We start from the raw sequence: 22,517 nt of genomic DNA, 5'->3' as shown, positions 1-22,517 counted from the left end.
GCAATTGTGGGATTAGCCCCCAATGGAGGTGGTTCGATGTCATTTTCTACCACTCCACAAGTCTTGAGCTTGGAGATAAGTCTTCATTTTAACTATCCAAATATGGTAGTTTTCACCAGCAAATACTGGAGGTGGAGGTGCTGTAAAGCTCATTTTGATGCAACAAGTTCAACAGGTTCAAACTTCTACTTTCTCGTGCTTTGTTTTCTCAAATGAAACAACCAACAATCAGAGGCCCTCAAAGACTTAGGCTCTGAATACCATTTGTTGGAACATTGGCAGCAACAAATAGTAAAATGTAGTTGATTTTAAACAATATGGAAAACCAAACAAAAAATAGATGTTTTTGAACAAGGAGAGATCTTGAAGAAAAGAACTTACTTCATTGTAATTGATTCAAAATATATATAGGATACAAAGTAAAATGAGTAAGTTACCTACTAACATAACTACTCCCACTAATATATCAAATACAAACTTGAATTACACACAAAAGAAAGCTGGCATATCACCTTCTACATCAATTTCAAATCAAGTTCTAATCCTATTGACTTTAAGTACAAGTTACATTTGAACAAAATAAATCAAAATGGACCAAGTTCTGCTTGCTCTCGGTTCGCTCTAATGCAAGTCACTTGGTGAGCTATCGGTCACATGTTGCATTGCGGACCAATGCTCAACATTATTCCGGCTTGGGCAACCGATCGGTAACCTCCTTCACTCGAATTTTGCACATTCATGCATGATCATAACAAACCAAGAATTGTTCAATTAACTATGTATGTATGTATGTAAAACACATGAATTTAAATCCTTTAAATGATTTGTACCATTTCATCGAACATATGTTTTATGGTAGTGTTAAGGTCGCCTTCCCACTGCAGTTCACCTTCCTCATCTCTTGTTAAGTGCATTTGTTCCACCTTGGTGTGCTTAAATCTCCTTGGCGAAATTCCTTATTTGGGGCACTTTGTCACCACCACAATTAGCAAGACTGGAATTCCAACGAGTGATAGGCCAAGGAAAAGCTTGCTAGACATGGCGGACAACTTAGTTGCAAATACTTGATTTGGGAAATACAATGTCGCCTTGTATTTCTTCACCTCACAAGCTATGATTTCTTCTATCATCTCACAATCATTTATTCTCAATCTTTCCAGTAGCGTCAGGCACTTAGCTGTTGAGCATGCGATTAAATTGATGAACCCATGGCATCTTGAAATTTTCAGTGTTGTTAGATTTTTGAAAGACAGCAAAGATGGTTCAAAAGTCTTTAACGTCAACTCTGGAAGTTGAGACAAACTTAATTCCTTTAGCTGATAGAACGCTGATGTATGCCTTTCGTCGTCGCCGAGTCCTTCAGATTGTACTATTTGACAAATGGAAGCATTGTCTATAACAAGCTTATGAAGCATTGGTAGTGACCAAATGAATGAATATGGAAGAGTAGTGGATGCCTCAGGAAAGAATTGGAGGTTAAGAAGTTTAAGGTTTTGGAAACACTGCAATGAGAGCTGTCCATTACATATCCCCTTCACCATATCATTCGTCTTCAGTGTTAGTTTTTCTAATACAGGGAAAGTGTCCTAGATGGCAACGAATATATTAGACCTCGATGAAAGAGTTTTAAATTAGTAAGAATTAGACTCTCATAAATTTAAAAGAGGAGAGAATATTAGTTTTTTCAAAAGGCATTTTATAGGTAATCTTAAGTAATGAACATGGAATATGAAACTGTTAGTGAGCTTACCTCATTGACGCAAAACAAGGGTTGTTGGTTTGAGATTCCAACCTGACTCTCACGACATTGTGGAGTAAATATATGTACTTTGGGGCATTCAATAATGTCCATCCTTTTCAATGAAGGCCACTGGGTGGTATGCATCCTAGAGTAGAAACTTTTCAATCTCGGCACCTTATCCAATTTGAGGTTTGTTAGTTTGGGAAATACAAACTTGGTCGTCTCTGTTTCAGCCATAATAGATTGAGCAGCTGATGTTGACTGTGACTCATCAGCAATGAGTCCTTGCAGCTCAATAATTTGTTCTAACGAATCACAATTCTGAATCCGCAACTTCTCCAAACTAGGGAAAACAACCTAATAAATCATTTCATTAGGTTAATAATTGAAATATGTATGAAAAAGAAAGAACTTCAAATGAATAAAATCAATCGAAGTAACATAAATTAAAAGGAGGATCCTTGAAGAAATTACGTACCTTCTCATTGAGGAGAGATGAGTTATGAACCTCCAAGTTACTTGCTTGTAAATGTTGGCCAATTTCAGGTTCATCTTCGGATACACATTTAGTGATGAATGTTTTTAGCAATGGACAATTTGTTAGTTCTAAATCTGTCAAAAATTGGAATTCAAAGTAATTTTCAAAGCACAAACTTGTGAGAAAAACATCTGATTCCTCCCTTGATGTTCCTCATCCAATCCATCCTTGAATATTACTTGTTCCATCATATTACAGTCCACAATTCTAAGGAATTTGAGTTGCACAAGGTCTTTTACTAAGAAAGACGGGAGCAGGTATTTCAAATTGTGACAACTCGTCACGTGCAAGGACCTTAGGTATTCGATAGATGGGGAGGATGAGTGGTGCCATATCTTATGAATGTTAATGGAGGACAAATCCAGATGCTTCAAACTAGGAATGACAACCTGTTGACATAAATATCATTATAAGATAGTATCACTCTTCCTTCTTTACTTAGAAAGACAATTAAAAAGAGTAGACGAGTATGAAGATTTATAAACTGATCACTTAAAAGGTTAATATTCACACATCAACTAGACAGTTAAAAGTAACCAAATTTTTTTGGTTAATTAAGAAAATGATCCAACTTAAAAGTCATGTACGTAAATGACTTGATTTTTATAATGCACATCTGGCAGCACCAGCCCCCCATCATCGGCCAATGATTACTTTTTAAAAAAAATTGTAGTGGCTTCGCCTGATAAATTGACGGCACCGGACTGAGTGTGATTATATAAAACGTCCAGGGACCTATTGAAGCGATTAACATTTTTAGATTGGTTGAAAAAGGGTTGCAGCTGGCATCTGCACCAAATTAAATGTTTTCAACTTTTGGTTTATTTACATGTTAAGTTTGTCCTCTTTTGAAATTAGAATTAAATAGCACTTAAAAATATAAGAATAACAAATTTAAAACCTTCTCATTTTTATTTTTTGAAAAATACTTAAAATTTATAAAATTCTTATTCAAATTATCCAAATATATTCTTCAAAATTTTCCTCAAGTTTATCTAAGTTTAAATATGCTAGGGAATGAATTCAAAATGTTTGAACTTATATAAACATGAGGAAATTTTGTGAGGGCTATATTTGGGTAATTTAAATAAGAATTTTATATGAATTTTAAGTTTATGTTTTTTTAAATGAGAATAGTTTATTTTTGTTATTCTTCTATTTCTTAAGGGTTATTTAAATTTAATTTAAAAAACGGACAGACTTAACATGCAAATAGACCAAAAGATGAAAAGCATTTAATTTGGTGCTGTCATACCAACGAGCAACACCCCTTTTTTCGCTAATTAAAAAAGGGTAATTACTTCATCAAGTTCATGAACATTTTATATAATCACATTTCAGTTTAATACTGCCAATTTTTCTGACATCGCTACTAAAAAATTGTTATTTTTTTAAATAAAATACAATCCTTGGTCGATGATGGTGGGTCGGTGCTGCCATTGTGCCTGGCGGCACCGGCAAACACTGTTAAAATCCAGTCATTTATGCACATAATTTTTAAATTGAATCATTTTTATAATTAATAAAAAATTTGAGTTACTTTTATAAAAACTCGACAAATAACTTTAAATAATTATATTGAACTTTTTTATTCGTTAATGATTTTTTCTATATATGAAATTTTCTTACCTATCAAATTAAAAAAAAATCGTTAAATCTTTAAATAAAACCCATCCACACTCTCTCACTTCAATTCTCCTTTATATATTTGGTTCTTTCTTCTTTAAACTCCTCACCTTTTGTTTTCTTGCTTCTTTTCCTTTGATCTCGAATGACATTTGTGAAGGTCTTCCACAATTATCTCCTTCTTATACACCCACAAATTAAAATAAAGGAAGATTAGTTTTTTTTCTATTATTATTATTTTATTATTTATTGTCTATTAGTATTTAATTTAAAACTTCTCTTGAATTCTTATTGTTTATTAGTATTTCACTTTAAGTTTTCCTTCAATTCTTATTTTATATATTTATTTATACTTTAAACTCCATTTTTTAACAATATTATCTTATTTATTACTATTTTATGGATTTTATTATATTAAATTTTGACAACGTGTAGCACATGACATCAATACTAGTATGTATATATAGACCAGACACTCTCATGTTGATCAAATAAAAATAAAATATGTAATAAATTGTACAGATAAATATTGAATACCAAACTTACCTTATTGCTGAAAAAAGCTGCATTGTTATCATTGGTGCTTCCTTCATCAACCACGTTTTCACTTGCATCACCACTCTCTTTTGAAACTGAGGAAGAAAATGCAGTCATTTTTGGACACTCTTTTATTGTGATGTCACTCAAACATGGAAATTCAAGAGCTTGACTTCCCAAATGGAAATTTGTCAAGTTGGAACACAACTCAATTGTTACGTAGAGTAGCGAAAGAAATGTAAATTTATGTGTCATTGCTTCCTCCTCCTCCCTAACTACTTGTTCCATTGAACTGCATTCTTTCACTTCTATCCTTTGTAGTAGATTGAGGCTAAAAAGTATAGACGGAGTAAATATGTACTTCAAGCTTCTACATTTATAAAACTGCATGTTGGTAAAGTTTTTGAAGCCCAACATTTCTTGAGGGTTCCTAGTCCATATTTCTATCGACTCCGGAAATGTGTCAGAGATGTTGAAATTACCATATCGGTTATGGCATCCACCCTAAAAAAATAATCTGATATTATCCACTAGATAGCAATCATAAATAGAAAATGCAAACAATAACAAAATAACGATTAACACTCTTCAATGGTTATTGAAGTAGTAATAAAATTAATTGTATTAGGACAGGAGGAATCTAGCTAGCATTATGAACTTTTTAACTTTGTACCTTTTTTGTGTAGAGCTGTTGTATGGTGGTATTAAGGTCACTTGTCCAACTCCATTTCCCAAGGTGTTTTATTCTCTGTAATTGTGGAGTGCTTAAAACTCCGTCAGAAAAGATCTTTAACCTAGGACAATATTCCATAACTAATTCTTCCAAACAAGGAAACTCGAAGTTGTAATACCCTGGGCAAAAGCTTGTGAGGCTCTCCAAATTCCATAGTTGTAAACATTTCAATTTACTAACAACTATTGTCTGATGACAGTCTCCCTCGTTTCCCACTATTTCTGTCATTTTAGTGCACTTGTTTACCTTTATTGTCGTTAATTGCACAAGATTCTTAAGTACTGAGGTTGTAACTAAGTTTGTCATCATTTCACAACGTGACACATCCAAAATTGTGAGATTTTGTAAAGATGAGGAGAAGACTCTAATATTTATCCAATCATCACAATTCTGAACTGTGAGTGTTTGAAGATTAGAAAGAATATGGTGAAGATCCGAATCTTTCCTCCAAATAAGATTTCTGGCACTAAACAATTTCAGATTTCTAATTGGTGGGAGAGTCCCGGCGTCTCCTTTAAAATGGACTATATGTTTGAAATCAAAATTAGAAAACTCAAGTCCTTCCAGATTGTAGAATCTTCGGACGAAAGGAAATAAAGAAAATCCAGAGCCAAAACACACTGCAAGAACTTTAATATGTTGAAACAAGTCTGGTGGAAATTGGTCCATATCACCAAAATTTTGTAACTCAAGTTCCTCTAATTTGGGAAAGACCTTGGAAACCAATTAAGCATATACAAGTTAGGCTCAATGTTGATGTACATGCTTTAAAAAAACAAACAAACAAAAAAAGATCAACAATTTTAGTGTTTGATTTTGATAATTAAATCCCAAGAAAATCAATATTAAATCAAAGGAATCCAGAATAGATGAATTTTTTGTTTTGAATAAAACTGATAAAAATTACACAACATGAAAGCCGAAAGAAGAGTAGCAAATCTAAATTAAAATAGATAAAAATATATTCAGAACAATGTAGTTAAAACACTAAGGTTTTAAAATATTACACTGATCTAATTTGATGGTTAAATTAATGATTTTAATAACAAAAGACCTAATTGATATAACTTAATTTATGGTTAAATTATTCAATGTCAAATTTTTTAACGAATTAAAGATTCTATTTAGTTTAGACCCACTACTTAAATATAAGGTAAATTACATCAATAGTCACTTAAGTATTAAAATATTTTCATTTTGGTCACTTGAAAATAAATAAAATTTCAATTTAGTCACTGTTGTTAGAGAAATTGAATATTTTAATTGCTATGCTCTAATTCCCTAACAGGATGCTAATGTGGCATTTTTTTGTATAATAATAAATTTAACCCTCAATATTTATATATTTTATCAATTTGAACAACATTCTAAAAACTCAAGATTAGCACTCAATATTTACCTATTATGTTCATTCAGTCTTGCTTTTAAAAATTGAAAAATAATTATAAATGTGAAAAAATTTAAAAAATAAATATTAAAAATTTAAAAATGCGAAGAAAAAAAATTCAAATCAAACAAAATATAATAATTAGAAATGCATTATCGTGGCATATATCCAACTTGAGATGCTTGTGACAGTGGTTTAAATCATGAAAAGAAATATAGTTGTAATGATATACATACCTCTTCAACCAACAAAACTGGCTGCTCATTTCCTTGGACTAATCGGAGATGTTCCGAAGCCACCATCTTTAGCAAAACAGAACCTTCTGTTTTCAATTTTTTCAACATCGGCCAGACTATTGTATGTTGCCCTTCATAGAAACATTTGAGCTTTTCTACCCGTTTAACCTCAAGGTAAGACACTTGCGGAAACTCAAACCTCACAGGCTGCTCCACCACTCCTTCCCCTTTCAATACAATATCTTCTACTCCACAACCTCTGATGCATATTTCTTCAAGCTGTGGAAGATCTTTGGCTATTGAAACTGGAAATAGATTTTTCAGGCTCCAACACCAGCACAGACTTATTTTTCGTAGATTTTGAAAGGAACCTGGTGCTAGGTCATTATAAAATATCATCTTCAAATTCAACTCAGAGATATTCATGTCTTCCAAGCTAGGAACTGCAACCTATTCGTGTATATATATAATCCATAACCATAATAAGGTTAGCTCAAACAATGAAGGTAGAAAAAAAAATCAAGGACAAATCAATATTTTTATGTAAGAGTGTAAGACTAATGAAATAAATCACCTTCTCACTGAAGAGAGCGTGCATGCCGGACTGATTACTACTCTGACTAATGAATCCTATTAACTTGGGGCAACGCTTAATCGTTAGCTGTTTCAACAATGGGAACTCGATATTCTGGTTTCCTGAGCTGAAGAAGATGAGGTTTGAAAGACCTTCTATATACAGGGAGTTTAATCGATGGAAACAAATCACATCTTTCGTTTCTTCTTCAATTTCCTCTGCAAGTATTATGTCCACTCCTTCCCCTTTCGATACAATATCTTCCACTCCACAATCTATGATGCGTATTTCTTCAAGTTGTGGAAGATCTTTGGCTATTGAAACTGGAAATAGATTTTTCAGGCTCCCACACCACCGCAGACTTATTTTTCGTAGATTTTGAAAGGAACCTGGTGCTAGGTCATTATAAAATATCATCTTCAAATTACTCAACCCAGAGATATTCATGTCTTCCAAGCTAGGAACTGCAACCTTTTCGTGTATATATATATATATATATAATATTCCATACCCATAATAAGGTTAGCTCAAATAATGAAGGTAGAAAAAAAAAACAAGGACAAATCAATATTTTTATGTAAGAGTGTAAGACTAATGAAATAAATCACCTTCTCACTGAAGAGAGCGTGCATGCCGGACTGATTACTACTCTGACTAACGAATCCTATTAACTTGGGGCAACGCTGAATTGTTAGCTGTTTCAACAATGGGAACTCGATATTCTGGTTTCCTGAGCTGAAGAAGATGAGGTTTGAAAGACCTTCTATATACAGGGAGTTTAATTGATGGAAACAAATCACATCTTTCCTTTCTTCTTCAATTTCCTCCGCAAGTATTATGTCCCTTAACGCATCGCAATCCTCTATCTTAAAGCATTGGAGCTGCACCAGACTTCCAGCGAGAGAGGGTGATAACAGATGCTCCAACTTACCGCATCCTTTGATGATCAAGCTCCTCAAATTCGTAATCCAATGACATGTCTGGTTGTACCATATTATTTTGGCGTTAATGAAACACAATTACAAGCTTTCCAAGTGAGGGAAAACAAATTGCACATATTTACACACAATTCTTTGTCGATAGGGAAAGATAGTAACATAATTTGAAAATATGATTTTCGATTTTAAAGATAATTTTAGTTCGATTTGTGGGCTCAAATTTCATTTTCAGAACTAAAAAATTTGTTGGGTTTAAATTTTGAGTATTGAATTGCTTCTGTACTTTCAATCCGTTGGGGAGTTTTGGATTTGAAATTTATTTCTATTATTATTTATTTCTATTACTAGAAGTATTAATGGGCATATAAATAAAAGTTGTATAAGAAAATATGAATAAAGCGAAACAAATACCTGTTTATTGAAAAGTAGCAAGGGCTTAGTGGAACACCTTTCGTCTGGAGAGCAAAAGCTAACGAGTTGCGGTAAATTTTCAAGTGTGATGAAGCATAATTCAGAAAATCCAATTTTGTTCGTTTTAATATATTGGACATGCATACCATTTTTGACATGAAGTCTCTTTAAATGCGGAAGATCTTTCCCATTATTTAACTCCACAAGTACATTCTTGACCTCTTCAAGTCTCTCTAGGCACAAATCTTGTGTCTTTATCAACAACATTTTCATCCCATTGTCCAAATCAATGTTTGTATAAAACATGAGCTTCAATGCTTTCAGAGATTCATAATTATAGCAACAATTATAATTTCCATAATTACCTACGAAAATCATGAATCTGTCTAATTTCTCAACAAACCGGTGCTTTGGTATCATTTGGACATCAAGAATACGAACATATAAAGTAGTTAGACAAGGCAAATTGTTTAATTCATCAAGGCTTGCATTTTTCCTCTTATTTTCAACTACTCCTCCCTTTTCCCATTCAACAAAGCTTTCACCCATATATAATTCTTTTAATTTAGACAAACCTGATAACACATTCGGTGGGATGATTTTGAGTTCTCTACACCAACTCAAATCTAACAACCTTAATTGAGTCAATTGTGCCATCTCCTTAGGTAGTTCTTTGATACCTGACTTAGCAAGGTCAAGGATTTCTAAATTCTTGAGCTCTCCAAGCATAGTTATGTTATCAACTGCACATCGTTTTAGACACAACATGCGAAGGTCTGTGAGGTGAGTGATTGATTCAGGCAGGGATGGAAACTGCATTCCGACCAAATCTAAGACTTTGAGGCCTTCGGTTTGTTTGAAGAAATTGGGAGAAATTTTAACCGCGCCATCATAGGCCATATGGAAAAAGGAAAGTCCTGAACACTCCATCTCCTTAGGAAGGTTAGCTATAATCTGAGGACAACGTAAGCTGATCACACTCCAGCTCTTCATTTTCAACTTACCGGACCACTCCTTTGAATCATGATCTCTCAAAACAAGCATACGGTAGGCCTTCGATGCAATAGCTAAAGCAGCATCCCAAACAACATCATGGATATCAAAGCGCTTATCATTATAACTATCAAGCAACAAGGCAGACGCTTTGAGATTAGCCACAACCGTCAATACTTTATTTCTAGCTTCTTCCATAGTGTAGACACCATCAAATAAACCCAAACCTAGAGTATATCTTACCAAGTCCTCAACGAAACCATTATGGCCTATTACACTGCAAAGCAAGAACGTCAGCTTAACTTCCTCGCTTTCTAAATAATTAAAACTCCACTCTATAGCCGAATGTACCGCAGCTATCCCCGTGAATTTGCTTGACGAAGGCCTCTCTAGTTCTCGTAAAGCATTCTTCCATTCAAACAACCTTTTGTTTCTCAAAGCCCCTGCAACTGTCTCAATGGCTATCGGCAGTCCTGCACATTTTTTGGCTACCTCCATAGCTGTAGGCTTCAAATCGCAACTTTCAACACAATCACCAGCCTTCTTCTTGAACAGGCCCCAGGCTTCCTTTTCATTTAAAAACCCAATGGGAAAAGTTTTCTGAGCATCCATCCCATTTGATAAAACATTGAGCTCTCTAGAAGTTAACAGCAACTTGCATCCCTTGTGTTCATCTCCCAAAGGAATCCCAACTTCCTCAATATCTAACTTTTCCCAAATATCATCCAACACAACCAAAATCCTCTTCTCCTTCATTCTTTCTCGTAGTCGAAATGCCTTTCCAACCATACTCTGTTCCTCAAATTTCAAGCCCAAGAAGTCTGCAATTTGGTTCTGAATCTTCTCAATATCCATGGCTTGAGTTACGGTTGCTATGACAACCGAATCAAACATCTTGCCCTCGACCTTTCCAGCGATTTCTTTGACCAGCGTTGTTTTCCCAATCCCACCCATACCATGCACCCCAATAACGCTGACGCTATCATCTTTTAGTGCCTCCATTATTCCAATCAAAATCGACGTTCTTGACTCGAATTCCTGGTAACCTTTAACTGGTGGAACCACGTTACCTTGCGGAGCTGCACGATTTGAAACCCTTCCAAACTTGCCATGTTCAAGTAGCTCGGCAACAGCCTTTGCGTCCTCTTCAGCTTTCAGGCTAAGCTTGTAACGAGTCCAAAAATTAGGACACAAACCAATGAAACACTTTTTCTTTGCTTTTTCTTCATCTTGCATCACTTTCTCTGCTAGTTCAGGGATCTTTTTGTCGACTGCAGACAGCCATTTGCCAACATCACCTTCGATCTCTTCACCGTTTCGTTTAGCTGCATCAACAGAATGCTGCAGTCCGTCCCTTGCATCTTTCAGCCTCTCAGCTCGGTTCTTGAGGGTCTCAACATATTGCTGATGATTGGAAAGGTATTTGACGTGGTTTTTTATAGGAGAGATCGTAAGCTCTACAGCTTTAGCGACAATAGAGCTAACGATAGCAATAACAAACTCCATTGAGAGAGCAAACAACAGGTAAACTGGATAACCACAGCGACAACAGAGACGCAATCAAAACAAGTAAACTGATCATATTTTTTTTAATTTTTAAATCAACAGAGACGAAATGTTTTATAATGTTTGTTTAAAATTTTTAATTAGATTTTAACTTTTTATATTTTTCATTCATTGATTCATGTGTAAAGGTTTGTTCTTCTTGTATGTCATCTTAATGTATATTTTAATATTTATGATTTTAAAGTCATACTAAATTAAGTTTTACAAAAAATATATTTTAAATAAAATTAAAATATAAAACTAAATTATTTTTAAAAGCTTATTGCAATCACATGTAAATATATTTTTAAATAAATGTATTAATAAATAATTTTAAATTTTTAAAAATAATATTTTAGGATAATATATCTTAGTTTATTTTTTCCATTTATTTATTAAAATTTGAAGTAAAACATATATTTCATTTTTATAATTTTAAAATGTTAAAATTATGAAAAGATAATATTTTTCCTTGATTTATTTTAAAATTTATTATTTATAAATTTTTATTTTTAATAGATTTTAAACTTGAATTATCTTATAATTTAAAAAAGAAACTCATTTGCATAATATTTTTAAAAATAATTTTCTAATTATTATTTAAAATTTAAATCTTTCTAATTATTTGAAATTTAAATTTATTTTGACCATTAAATTATTTTCAAAAATTATTTTAAATAATTTAAAATTATACCTATTTCTTATATTTTGATTAAATAATAAATTATGAGTGATTATTTGGTATATCGACAAATAACCTATTTTTAATGATTTTGGAATAAAATTTCTATAAAAAAGTATTTACCATTAGCATTATTGACATGGCAATTATAAAAAGAAAAATAACCTTTTAATTTTTACTTTTTAAAAGCATATAAAAATCAAAAAGAAAAGATTTAAACATTTTATATATTTTCACTAAAACTTAATTTTTTAAAAAATTTATGATGCTTTTAATATCCAAAAAATTAAAATAAAAGTAAATAAGTAAAAAATAAAAATAATTTTTAAAAGATAGAAAATAATAAAGTTTGAATTTTAAAAAATATATATATTGTTTACTCTTTCAATAGTAAAAGATGCAACCTCTTCAAACAAATATTTTGTTAATTATTTTTAGTAGAAACCAAGTATTTAGTCCTTAAAGTATATTTAATTTGTCTTTTTAAATGATTTTTCAAATAATATTAGTGGCCTATTAAACCACCTTTCCAACCATATATAGTTTTCATTTAACAAGTGCTTATGCAGCTTTCCTTATAATCACCCCCTTCTTCTGCCTTTTTAAGGTTTTTACTCAGAATATGTTCTTTTTTTCTGGATTTTTATGTAATTTTAGAAAGTAAGATCAAATTAAGGCTAGAAATTCTATTTTCATGATTTAAAGTAAAAGGCTTAAATTTTGTAGAGGTTTAAAGCGTAAAGGAAGTCCATTTTCATGGTTAAAACTGCCTGCCTAAGCTTATTTATACCGATAAGTATTTCAAAAGAGTAAGAGCAAAGCAGGGAAAAGAAAAGCAGATGGCGTACCTTTTGGCTATGAGCAATAACCGATAATTTTCCCCCTTCAGTCTTTTCTTAACAGAGCAAAGCGAGAAAGCAATAATTTGAGAAGACGACTTCAACTAGTTTAAAAGTAAGAAGGGAAGCTTTGATTGCATTTCGAGGAAACAGCTCAGAAATGACAACCCGACGGTCCCAAAGATTTGGACGTGCTTATGGCGGGGTTGGAGCTGGACCCTATCTCAATTTTTCAATTTCAGGCATTTGTTTTTCAGGGAAATGTTAGCAATAAATATATATAATTCATGAACAAAATTTTTTTTTGAGAAATAAAATAAATTATTAAATAAATGAATTATTAGGTATCCATGCATTAAATAAATAAGGTATTTCTTTTTCCTTTTCTTTTTTTTTTCTCCTCTTGACGGTTTTGTGAATGGGTTGATCCAATTGCATGTGTAGATGAAGTGTTTTAAGGAGTGGCTAGAATCAAAGAAAGCACACCACAACCAAAGTAGAAAAATACATGAAATAAGGAAGGATGTTTTCAAGGCTTAAATATCAGGTGGCAGAGTAGAGGGGCTAGTCTCAGTCCAGGGGCAAAGTCAGAATAATTTTTTAGAGGGACTGAATAAAATTTTAATTTTTTATAGTCTATATTTTTATAATTTTAAAGAATTAAATCGAATTTTTATAATTTTAGGGAGCCAAAGTACAATTTTACTTTTATCAATTTAAAATTTTAAAAAAAATTAGAGGGCTTATATAGTAATTTTTTATTTTAGGGGGGCCGGGGCCCATGCCAACCCCCTAGCTTCGCCCTTGCCCCAGTCTTTCTAAAATAGAAATTTTTATTTAAATTTTTATAATTTATAAAATTTTATATTAGTAATGATAAAATTATATTTTACTCATCTCCAAAATGATAAAATTTCGATTTAATCATTTAAATATTATAAAGATATAGACAATTAAAATGGTGAAATTATATTTTTACTATCGTAGTAATATACAATTTAATTCTAACCCTCAAAAAAATTTCTGATGGATCATTGTAAATATCATCTTTAAGAGACGATACTATTGATTAATTTATATGTATGTCATTAATAATTATAAAAAAAGACATGTATAAATATCTTTAATAAATTTTAAATTTAATTATTCATACAGTAATTACAACTTGAACATTTTAAAATTAAATATATTAATTAATTTACTTTTATTAAATTAAAATATCAGTTATGCTTATTGGTTGCATTGTAGCTCAAGAAAAACTATAAAAAAAAAACTAAATGGTTTTCATTCCACGTTTCATAATAATTAATTCTCAATATGTAATATTGATTTTCAAATATAATGTTGACTATATTTAATAAAAATCAAAAATAAAATAAATTGATATTATTTCACTATTATAAATTTAAATTTTGAAGATATTATTTACAAATTTGTGGTTAATATTAAAATTTATTCCTTCAATTCTCTAAAACACACAAAAAAAATAACTCTTATATATTACCAATTTAATTTATAACTTTAAACATCAAATTCACTACAATTTTTATTCCTTTTTTCTAATTATAAAACTGTATAATAGTTGACAAATATGTAGAAAAAATTGGTAATTTTAGTTTTACAAAATCAACCTTATGTGCACACTTTATAATCAATTACTCAAAAATAATGTATAACCTCATAGGTAATATTCGAATCCAAATTATTTTTGGATAGATAAATATTCAATTAATAGGTCACAATTTGATTTATATTATAATCACATGTGCCGACCCCATTAAAAATGAAAAAAAATTATTTAAGTTCTTTTATAATTAGAAATTTTAAATTAATAATAGTAAAATTATATTTTAAACCCCAAATGATAAAATTTTAGTTAATTCTTTAAAAATTATAAAGATATAGGCTATTAAAATGATAAATTTATATTTTTACTATCATAAAATATACAATTTAATTACGCCTCAAAAGTTTTCTCGCTTCACCTCTATAATCAACTTTATTAAATGAGGATGTAGGCATGTTTTGAAAAAAGATTAGACTTTCTCATTGTTATTCAATTGCACGAAGGACATTAAAAAAATTAATTATTACAATAATTAGTATAGTTTATTCATATTTTGCGTTGGATTGATTATTTATTTGTATCAAATTATAAAGTAAAAAATTGAAGGTTAAAATATACCCAAAGGTCTTATATTTTGTACATTTGAAACTTAGTTTCTCTATTTTTACTTTCAAGAATTTAGCCCTTCTACTTTTTAGATTTAAAAATATGCTTTCAAATTATATTAATCATTTGAACTAATTAGTACATTATAAATCAAAATATACCGTCCAAAATATTGTTGATTATTGATTCATTAGATCAACGGATGTGGAGATGGAGGGAAGAGAATTCTAGTCCAGCCATAAAGAAGAACAAGATCCTTCTTCAACAGTATGTGTTTATGCATAATCATAGTTCGACTTATCAACATTTCAAAACCAAGTTCACACTAGCCATACCAATAGCTAGGTTTACAACCATACACTTTAACATTAACATTAGTATATATATATATATATATATATATATATATATTAGCTTATATATGCCATTAACTCAAAATGAAACATTTTTATATACCAAAATGTAGTGGTTGATAGTGTGATGTGGCTCCGACCTATCTCTGACCTCCTAAGCTTCCGAACACTATAAAGCAAGGAAAAATGAAACGAGGCAAGCACTTAGTACTTAGTAAATTCACGTAACAAGAATTAAACTTACCATATATTTTCATGAAAATAAAATCAAACATGCACATATCCATAACAATAGAATATTTGCTTAACACATACAAACTCAACTCATGAATTAGTCAAATAACATCATAAAATTTCAATACATAGATGAATGATGAGCTCATCAATTTTTTTTTTTGAGAAACAAAATAAATTATTAAATAAATGAATTATTAGGTATCCATGTATTAAATAAAGAAGGTATTCCTTTTTCTTTTCTTTTCTTTTTTCTCCTTTTGAAGGTTGTGTGAATGAGTTGATCCAATTACATGAGTATTTTCATGTAAGGTCATTTTCCAAATTAATTTCGTTTTATTATTATTTTTGTTTTGTCTTTCTTCATGAACAATTTTTTTTGAGAAACAAAATAAATTATTAAATAAATGAATTATTCATTAAATAAAGAAGGTATTTCTTTTTCTTTTATTTTCTTTTCTTTTCTCCACTTGAAGGTTTGATCCAATTGCATGAGTATTTTCATGTAAGGTCATTTTCCAAACTAATTTTATTATTATTATTATTATTGTTTCTCTTTCTTCAACCAATTATTTCTCATATAATATCTCTATATAGATATTTAGACAAAGTGTTTCAAGGAGTGGCTAGAATCAAAGAAAGCACACCACAACCAAAGTAGAAAAAGACATGAAATAAGGAAGGATGATTTCAAGGCTTAAATATCAGGTGGCGGAATTTAGGGGCTAGCCCCCGTCTTTCTAAAATAGAAATTTTTTCTTTAAAATTTTATAATTTATAATTTACTCATATTCACAATGATAAAATTTTGATTTAATCCTTTAAATATTATAAAGATATAAACAATTAAAATGGTGAAATTATATTTTTATTATCGTAACAATATACAATTTAATTCTAGCACCTCAAAAAATTTTTGACTCCGTCATTGTAAATATCATCTTTAAGAGATGACTCTATTGATTAATTTATATGTATGTCATTAATAATTATAAAAAAGACATGTATAAATATCTTTAATAAATTTTAAATTTAATTATTCATACAGTAATTACACCTTGAACATTTTAAAATTAAAAATATTAATTAATTTACTTCTATTAAATTAAAATATCATTTAATTTTATTAGTTGCATTTAGTTCAAGAAAAACTAAAAAAAAAAACTAAATGGTTTTCATTCCACGTTTCATAATAATTAATTCTCAATATGTAATATTGATTTTCAAATATAATGTTGACTATATTTAATAAAAATCAAAAATAAAATAAATGTAATTAATTGCATTATAAATTTAAAATTTGAAGATATTTGTAACAAATTAATATTCAATTAATTATTAAACAGTGATTCAAGATCACTAAATCCGAAAAATGAATAGGAAATATTATTAAATTAGTGAGTATAATTTAAATGTAAAGTTAGGAAAAATTTTGAAATATTGAATAGTGTACTAAAAATATATATTAAAATAATTAGAATCGAAAATGAGGTATCGAGACCTCGAGAATTTTAAATCGAGCCATAAATATTTTTATAAATATTTATGGAGTGTTAATAAGTTAGTATTAAAGTTTCGTCAAGAAATTTTAAAGTACTGATAGCTAATTGAACAAAAAGGACTGAATTGTATCAAATGCAAAATTGTGGGAAATGATTAAATAGCTTAAATGATAAAAGAAAGAGGGTTTAAAAGGAAAATAGACCCAAGTTCTATTTGGGATGAACGGCAAGGGCATCAAATCAGCAAGAAAATAAGGAGAATTAAGGGAAAAATTGCAAAATTGCAAAATTTACTTAATAAAACTAGGACTAAAGTGGAATTATTTAGATTTCTCTCTATTTTTCTGCATTCTCATCAGCAAAAACACCATGGAAGAATTCCCTTAAGCTGGTTTTTCATATTTTTATTGCAAGTAAGTTCAATTCTTGCTTATTTCTTGAAATTTTTGTATTTTTGTGACTTTTACAACTAGGTCCACTTGCTGAATTCATTAGTTTTTTATTCTATGAAAGAAATTGAAAGTTACTATGAATATGTTCTGGAAGTATATGATGATTTGGCATGGAATTAGAGCTTTAAATTGTTTATATGCTGATTTTATTGAAAGAATTGAATAGAAAGTGAATGTTTGGGACCTAAATTGTAAAAGAGTTTGAAGTTAGAGTTTTATGTGGAAATTCTGAAGTTAAATAGTTATGAAATAACTTATAATGTCTAGGAAAAGTATTAATTGGGAAAATTAGCTTAATTGAGGGATTAATTGAGTAAGGACTGAATTGTATGAATTGTAAAATTTGGGGAAAAATGAAAATCAACATTTTGCACTAAAATAGTTTTGGACAGCAGCAATAGTTTAACTTTGAAAAATCACAAAAAAATTGTAGAAATCGAATTAGAGAATGAATAAAATATGAAATTAAAGCTTATTGAGTCTAGTTTCTTATAGAAGAAACGGTGTAAGCAATGGAATTGTAAATTATGAGATATAATAAGTTTTGTAAGACAATGTCAGAATGATTTCGGGTTCCCCTATTCTGAATTTGGAAAATCATCAAAAATTGGAGAAAAATAATTAAGGGATTAAATTTATATGCTTAAAATCCTTAATGAGTCTATTTTCAATAGAAATAAGTAGGAACATCATTTGAATCTTGTACGATGAGATAATTAATTCTTAGTGAAGAAGGGTCGGAACTGTCAAACAGTAGAACAGGGGTAATTTTAAAGAATAAACTGTACTTATTGGCTAAACTAAAAATTCTGAAAATTTTATGGTAATAAGATACGTAAGTCTAGTTTCAAGTAAAATTAGCGGATCTTCATTTCGAGTTCTGTAGCTTAAGATATAAATAATTTTGTGACTATGACGCAAATAGACATTTTTGAATATACATATAAGTAAATAGTGAAATTATTGGTAATGTTACTTGTTTCATGTTATACAAATTAAGGATGTGGAATGGAGAGGTGGAGGAGGAAAATATGTATGAATATTCAGCTAGCATGGCTAATTTGCATGTTTTAGGCTCATGGACTAAATTGAATAAAAGTAAAAATTTTATGGGAAATTTTATAAAAATGTTAGAAATGACCAATTTGCATGAAATTGATTATTTTATTATTTTAAATTACAAAATTGAATGAAATTATTAATTTAGTTCAAGATCGGGGAAAAACATGTTTTAGGGATTAAATTGAAAAGTGTTGAAATTATGAAAAATTCTGATATTTTATAGAATTCATGGGTTGTTATCAATTTGTTTGAGAATAACGACTGGAAATAAGGATTAAATTGCAAGAATTTTATTTTATTTTAACCTAAGGATAAACCCGTAATTAATTAAAAGTTTAGGAATAAAATGGTAATTTTGTTTAGAGCATTAGTTGAATGTATTACAACATGAAATAAATGAAAACGAAGATCAAATTTCTTTATAAAGATCCGGATGACCCGAATACGAGACTTGAACGTGGAAAAGAAAAGATATCGGATTAATGAAATTATAAACATGTGCAAGCAACGAGGTAAGTTAGTGTAACCTGAATTGTATTTGTAAATGCATGAAATATCGATATAATGAATTACCTAATTTATGTTTATGAAGAAATGGCAAGAGCATGATATTTATCATGATATGTAAATAGGTGATTATTTTTGATACGTTGATACAAGGAAATTGATTAAATTGAGACGAGTAATAAATTCGAGTAAAACATATCGAGAAAAATAAGTACGTTAAGGGACAATAAGTTTGATTTTAATTGGTTTCAAATATGAACGTTAGATGAAATGAAATATCTGATAAATAAATCGATAACTCCGGTAATGCTCCGTAACTCTATTCCGGTGACGGATTCAGGTTAGGGGCGTTACAATATTATTTACAAATTTATGGTTAATATTAAAAATTTATTCCTTCAATTCTCTAAAAACACAAATAAAAATAACTCTTATATATTACCAATTTAATTTATAACTTTAAACATCAAATTTACTACATTTTTTATTTTTTTTAATTATAAAACTGTATAATAGTTGACAAATATGTAAAAAAAAAATTGGTAATTTTAGTTTTACAAAATCAACCTATTGTGTACACTTTATAATTTATTCTTTTGCCATTTTACATTTAATAGCTAATCCATATTTTATTTAACATATATTCCCATCAATAACAATTATACAAAATTATTCATACTGATTATTGTATATTAATATTTTTATCTTTTTATTACTATTAAGATGGGTCGGGTTTAGACTTGAACATTCAAAGTCGAACTCAAATCGACTCATTTTAAGTTTATAATACTTTATATTATATTATTTTTATATATTATGTAACTTAGAACACATTAAAAAATTAAACATATACTAAATATATAATACTACTCTAATGTAAATATTAAAGAAATGTTAAATTAATTATATAAAAATTTTCAATAAATAAAAAGGTATAAAATTATTAAATATTTAAATAAAACAATATAAATATATTTTAAAAAATTAAAAATAATATGAGCTAGCATAAAACGAGCTTGGATTAGTCTTTTGCAAATATGGACGGATTTGGACAAAATTTTAGGGCTAGATTTTGGGTCGAGTCGGGCTTAGACAAGCATAAAATACATTAATAGCATGCTTAGGCTAGAACCGAACTCGAGCCAACCCATGAACGCCTCTAATCGTGTGTAATAGAAACCACCTTTCCTTAGTTCAACCAGTTCAACCGGTTTAATTGAATAAATTATAAAAAATTATATATTTTAAAAAATTAGTTCAACAGATTCGCAAATTAACTAGTCTAAACCCTTATTTTAAACTGATACAGTATGAGCTCGAAATTATCCAAATTCAAAATCTCAAAATTTAACTTATTCAAATAGGAGATAATCCTAATCCGAAGAGAGACAGATATGAACTCGTTTGCTTAGACAAGGATATTAGGGAATGGCAAAGTCTTTTCCCTCTCTTCATGAAATTATGGTCCCAATGTAAACGTTGTGTTTTATTAGCAAATAAAGGGTAAGAAAAAACGGGGTCAATAATGAAGCATAATACATCAACTTTCTTTACAATAATGCACATTATTTACAAGGCAATTGTTGCAGGCCAATTTTGGCCCAGATACAAAACAACCCACTAATCCCCTAAAACCCAATAACCACTAACCCAAGAACCAAATACTTAGCCCAAAGCCTAAAATAACTTAAACCCCAATACCCACCAGACCCTAAAACCCAATCTAAACCAGAAGCCCAATTAGCCCATTTTAATCCTAACCCATTACACTAATCAGAAAAAGAAAAAATATCTAACCCTAACCCTAGTTCCTAAAGCGGCGCTGCACCCTCCCCACTTGCCTCTGCCAAAGTCGGCCACCTGCTCTCTGATGCCACCACTGTTGCGCCAGCCACCATCCAAAGTCACCTCCATCAGCAAGTTGCACCTGCAAGCAGCAACGAAAGACAGAAAGTAGAAATAGAAAAAAGAAAAGCTTGTAAAAAAGGGCTATAAAATCCATGAAAACAAATGTAAAAGGGTTCTTTTTTTTGGAGATCAATACAAAATAAGTTAAACACATACAATCAGTAACTCAGAGAAAATCAAAAACACCAAAAATAGCACCAAATCAGGAAGCCAAAACGCAAGAATTACAACCGAAATTTAAGGTGATTTTTCTAATTTAGCTACTGTTTTGTTTCTTTTTATAAGTATTAAAAGGGTATTATAAATATATAAAAGATATAACATAAAATAAAATAAAAAAATAAACTTTGCGCCGGCACTGGCGAAGATCCGGTGACGGACCAGTGACCGGCCCCCTGGCCGGATTACCTCCCTTCTTTCTCCCTTTTCTCCTTTCTCCCTTCTCTTTCTTCTTAAACGAAAAACGACGTCGTTTTAGGCCCCAGGTCGGGTCGACCCGACCCGCTCCAGGACAGGATCCGCGTGTTTTTTAGCGGAAGGGCAATTTTCGCATTTGGGCCTTCCGCTTTTCTGAGGGTTCGCAATTAAGTTCCTACGATTTTTCAATTTTGCCACCTAATTCTCTGAGGTTTTCAATTTAGCCCCATACTAAGCGCTGCGTTTTAATGACTGGGGATATTGCTGTTTTGGTCCTCCCATGTTGCGCGCATATTGCAATTTGGTCCTCTCCTCCTTATTTTCTTTTTCAAATCTGCCCCACAACTTTGTTTTTAGTTTAATTTTAGTCCTTTTTTCGTTTATTTTCATTTTTTATTAAATATCCTTGTTATTTTTATATTATTGATATTATTATTATTATTATGTATATTAGTATGTACTCTTGTTATATGCGTATATATATATGTATTTGTATTTAGTTTTTTATTTATTTTATTTTAATATTTTTATTGCTATACTTGCCTTTATATTTCAACATTATTATTATCATTATTATTACCAATATTTATATATGTTTTAGTATATATGTATATATATATATATATTTACGTATAGGCTTATTTTATTACTTTATCTCAATATCTTTATTGTATTTGTTTTGTATTTCAATATTGTTATTATATTTATTATTATTATTATTTAATAGTGTATATTTCTATTTATGTACATAGATTTATATATATAGTATTTTTGTTATGTTACATTGTTCTTTTTTTTGTATTTTAATACTATTACTATTATAATCATTAACCGTAGTATATGTTTTGTTATATACGTATATATTTTATATATTATGTATATTATTATTTTTATTATACATATTACGTATATATTAAATATCGTATTATTCATGTATTATATCATATATGCATTTATCTTTAATATGTATATATATATAAGTATATCTTTATGTAATATTAGTATTATTATTAATATTAATATGTTTTAACATTGTAATTATATGTGTATATATTATGTAAATGTTTTAATATTATATTATATATACGTTTTATATATATATATATTATGAATATGTATTTTCAATATT

At 29.6% G+C, this 22,517-nt stretch overlaps 1 protein-coding gene across 3 annotated transcripts; it reads right to left on the bottom strand.

Moving 5' to 3' along the window:
- Positions 1 to 361: 361 nt before the first annotated feature.
- On the bottom strand, positions 362 to 13,287 carry LOC108465482 (probable disease resistance protein At4g27220). Of its 3 annotated transcripts, XM_053019963.1 has the most exons (10): positions 12,790 to 13,269; positions 8,722 to 11,243; positions 7,981 to 8,352; positions 7,373 to 7,843; positions 6,799 to 7,248; positions 5,116 to 5,889; positions 4,452 to 4,946; positions 2,220 to 2,668; positions 1,751 to 2,098; positions 362 to 1,586 (listed from the first exon to the last, which is right to left on the bottom strand). In XM_053019963.1, exons 2-8 carry the CDS (start codon positions 11,218 to 11,220, stop codon positions 2,357 to 2,359), a joined length of 5,373 nt encoding a protein of 1,790 aa, XP_052875923.1. In that variant the 5' UTR covers positions 11,221 to 11,243; positions 12,790 to 13,269; the 3' UTR covers positions 362 to 1,586; positions 1,751 to 2,098; positions 2,220 to 2,356. The 3 variants fall into 3 exon arrangements, with proteins under 3 accessions (XP_052875923.1, XP_052875924.1, XP_052875925.1); XM_053019964.1 differs by lacking the exon at positions 362 to 1,586 and having other exon boundaries at positions 1,676 to 2,098; positions 8,722 to 11,194; positions 12,790 to 13,287; XM_053019965.1 differs by lacking the exons at positions 362 to 1,586; positions 5,116 to 5,889 and having other exon boundaries at positions 1,676 to 2,098; positions 12,790 to 13,261.
- Between the last annotated feature and the right edge of the window lie 9,230 nt (positions 13,288 to 22,517).

This window comes from Gossypium arboreum, chromosome 10 (assembly GCF_025698485.1).
Source record: "Gossypium arboreum isolate Shixiya-1 chromosome 10, ASM2569848v2, whole genome shotgun sequence".
NCBI classification, from domain to species: Eukaryota; Viridiplantae; Streptophyta; class Magnoliopsida; order Malvales; family Malvaceae; genus Gossypium; species Gossypium arboreum.
Note: the sequence above shows the minus strand (reverse complement) of the source record. Positions and strands in the feature narration are given on the sequence as shown.

Excerpts from the sequence above, each read along its gene's own strand:
- LOC108465482 (XM_053019963.1), bottom strand. The coding sequence starts at position 11,220 with ATGGAGTTTGTTATTGCTATCGTTAGCTCTATTGTCGCTAAAGCTGTA. Across the intron at positions 5,890-6,798 it reads CAGTTTTGTTGGTTGAAGAG|GTCTTTCCCAAATTAGAGGA; the intron begins GTATGTATATCA and ends TTGGTTTCCAAG. Across the intron at positions 2,669-4,451 it reads CAGCTTTTTTCAGCAATAAG|GTTGTCATTCCTAGTTTGAA; the intron begins GTAAGTTTGGTA and ends TTATGTCAACAG.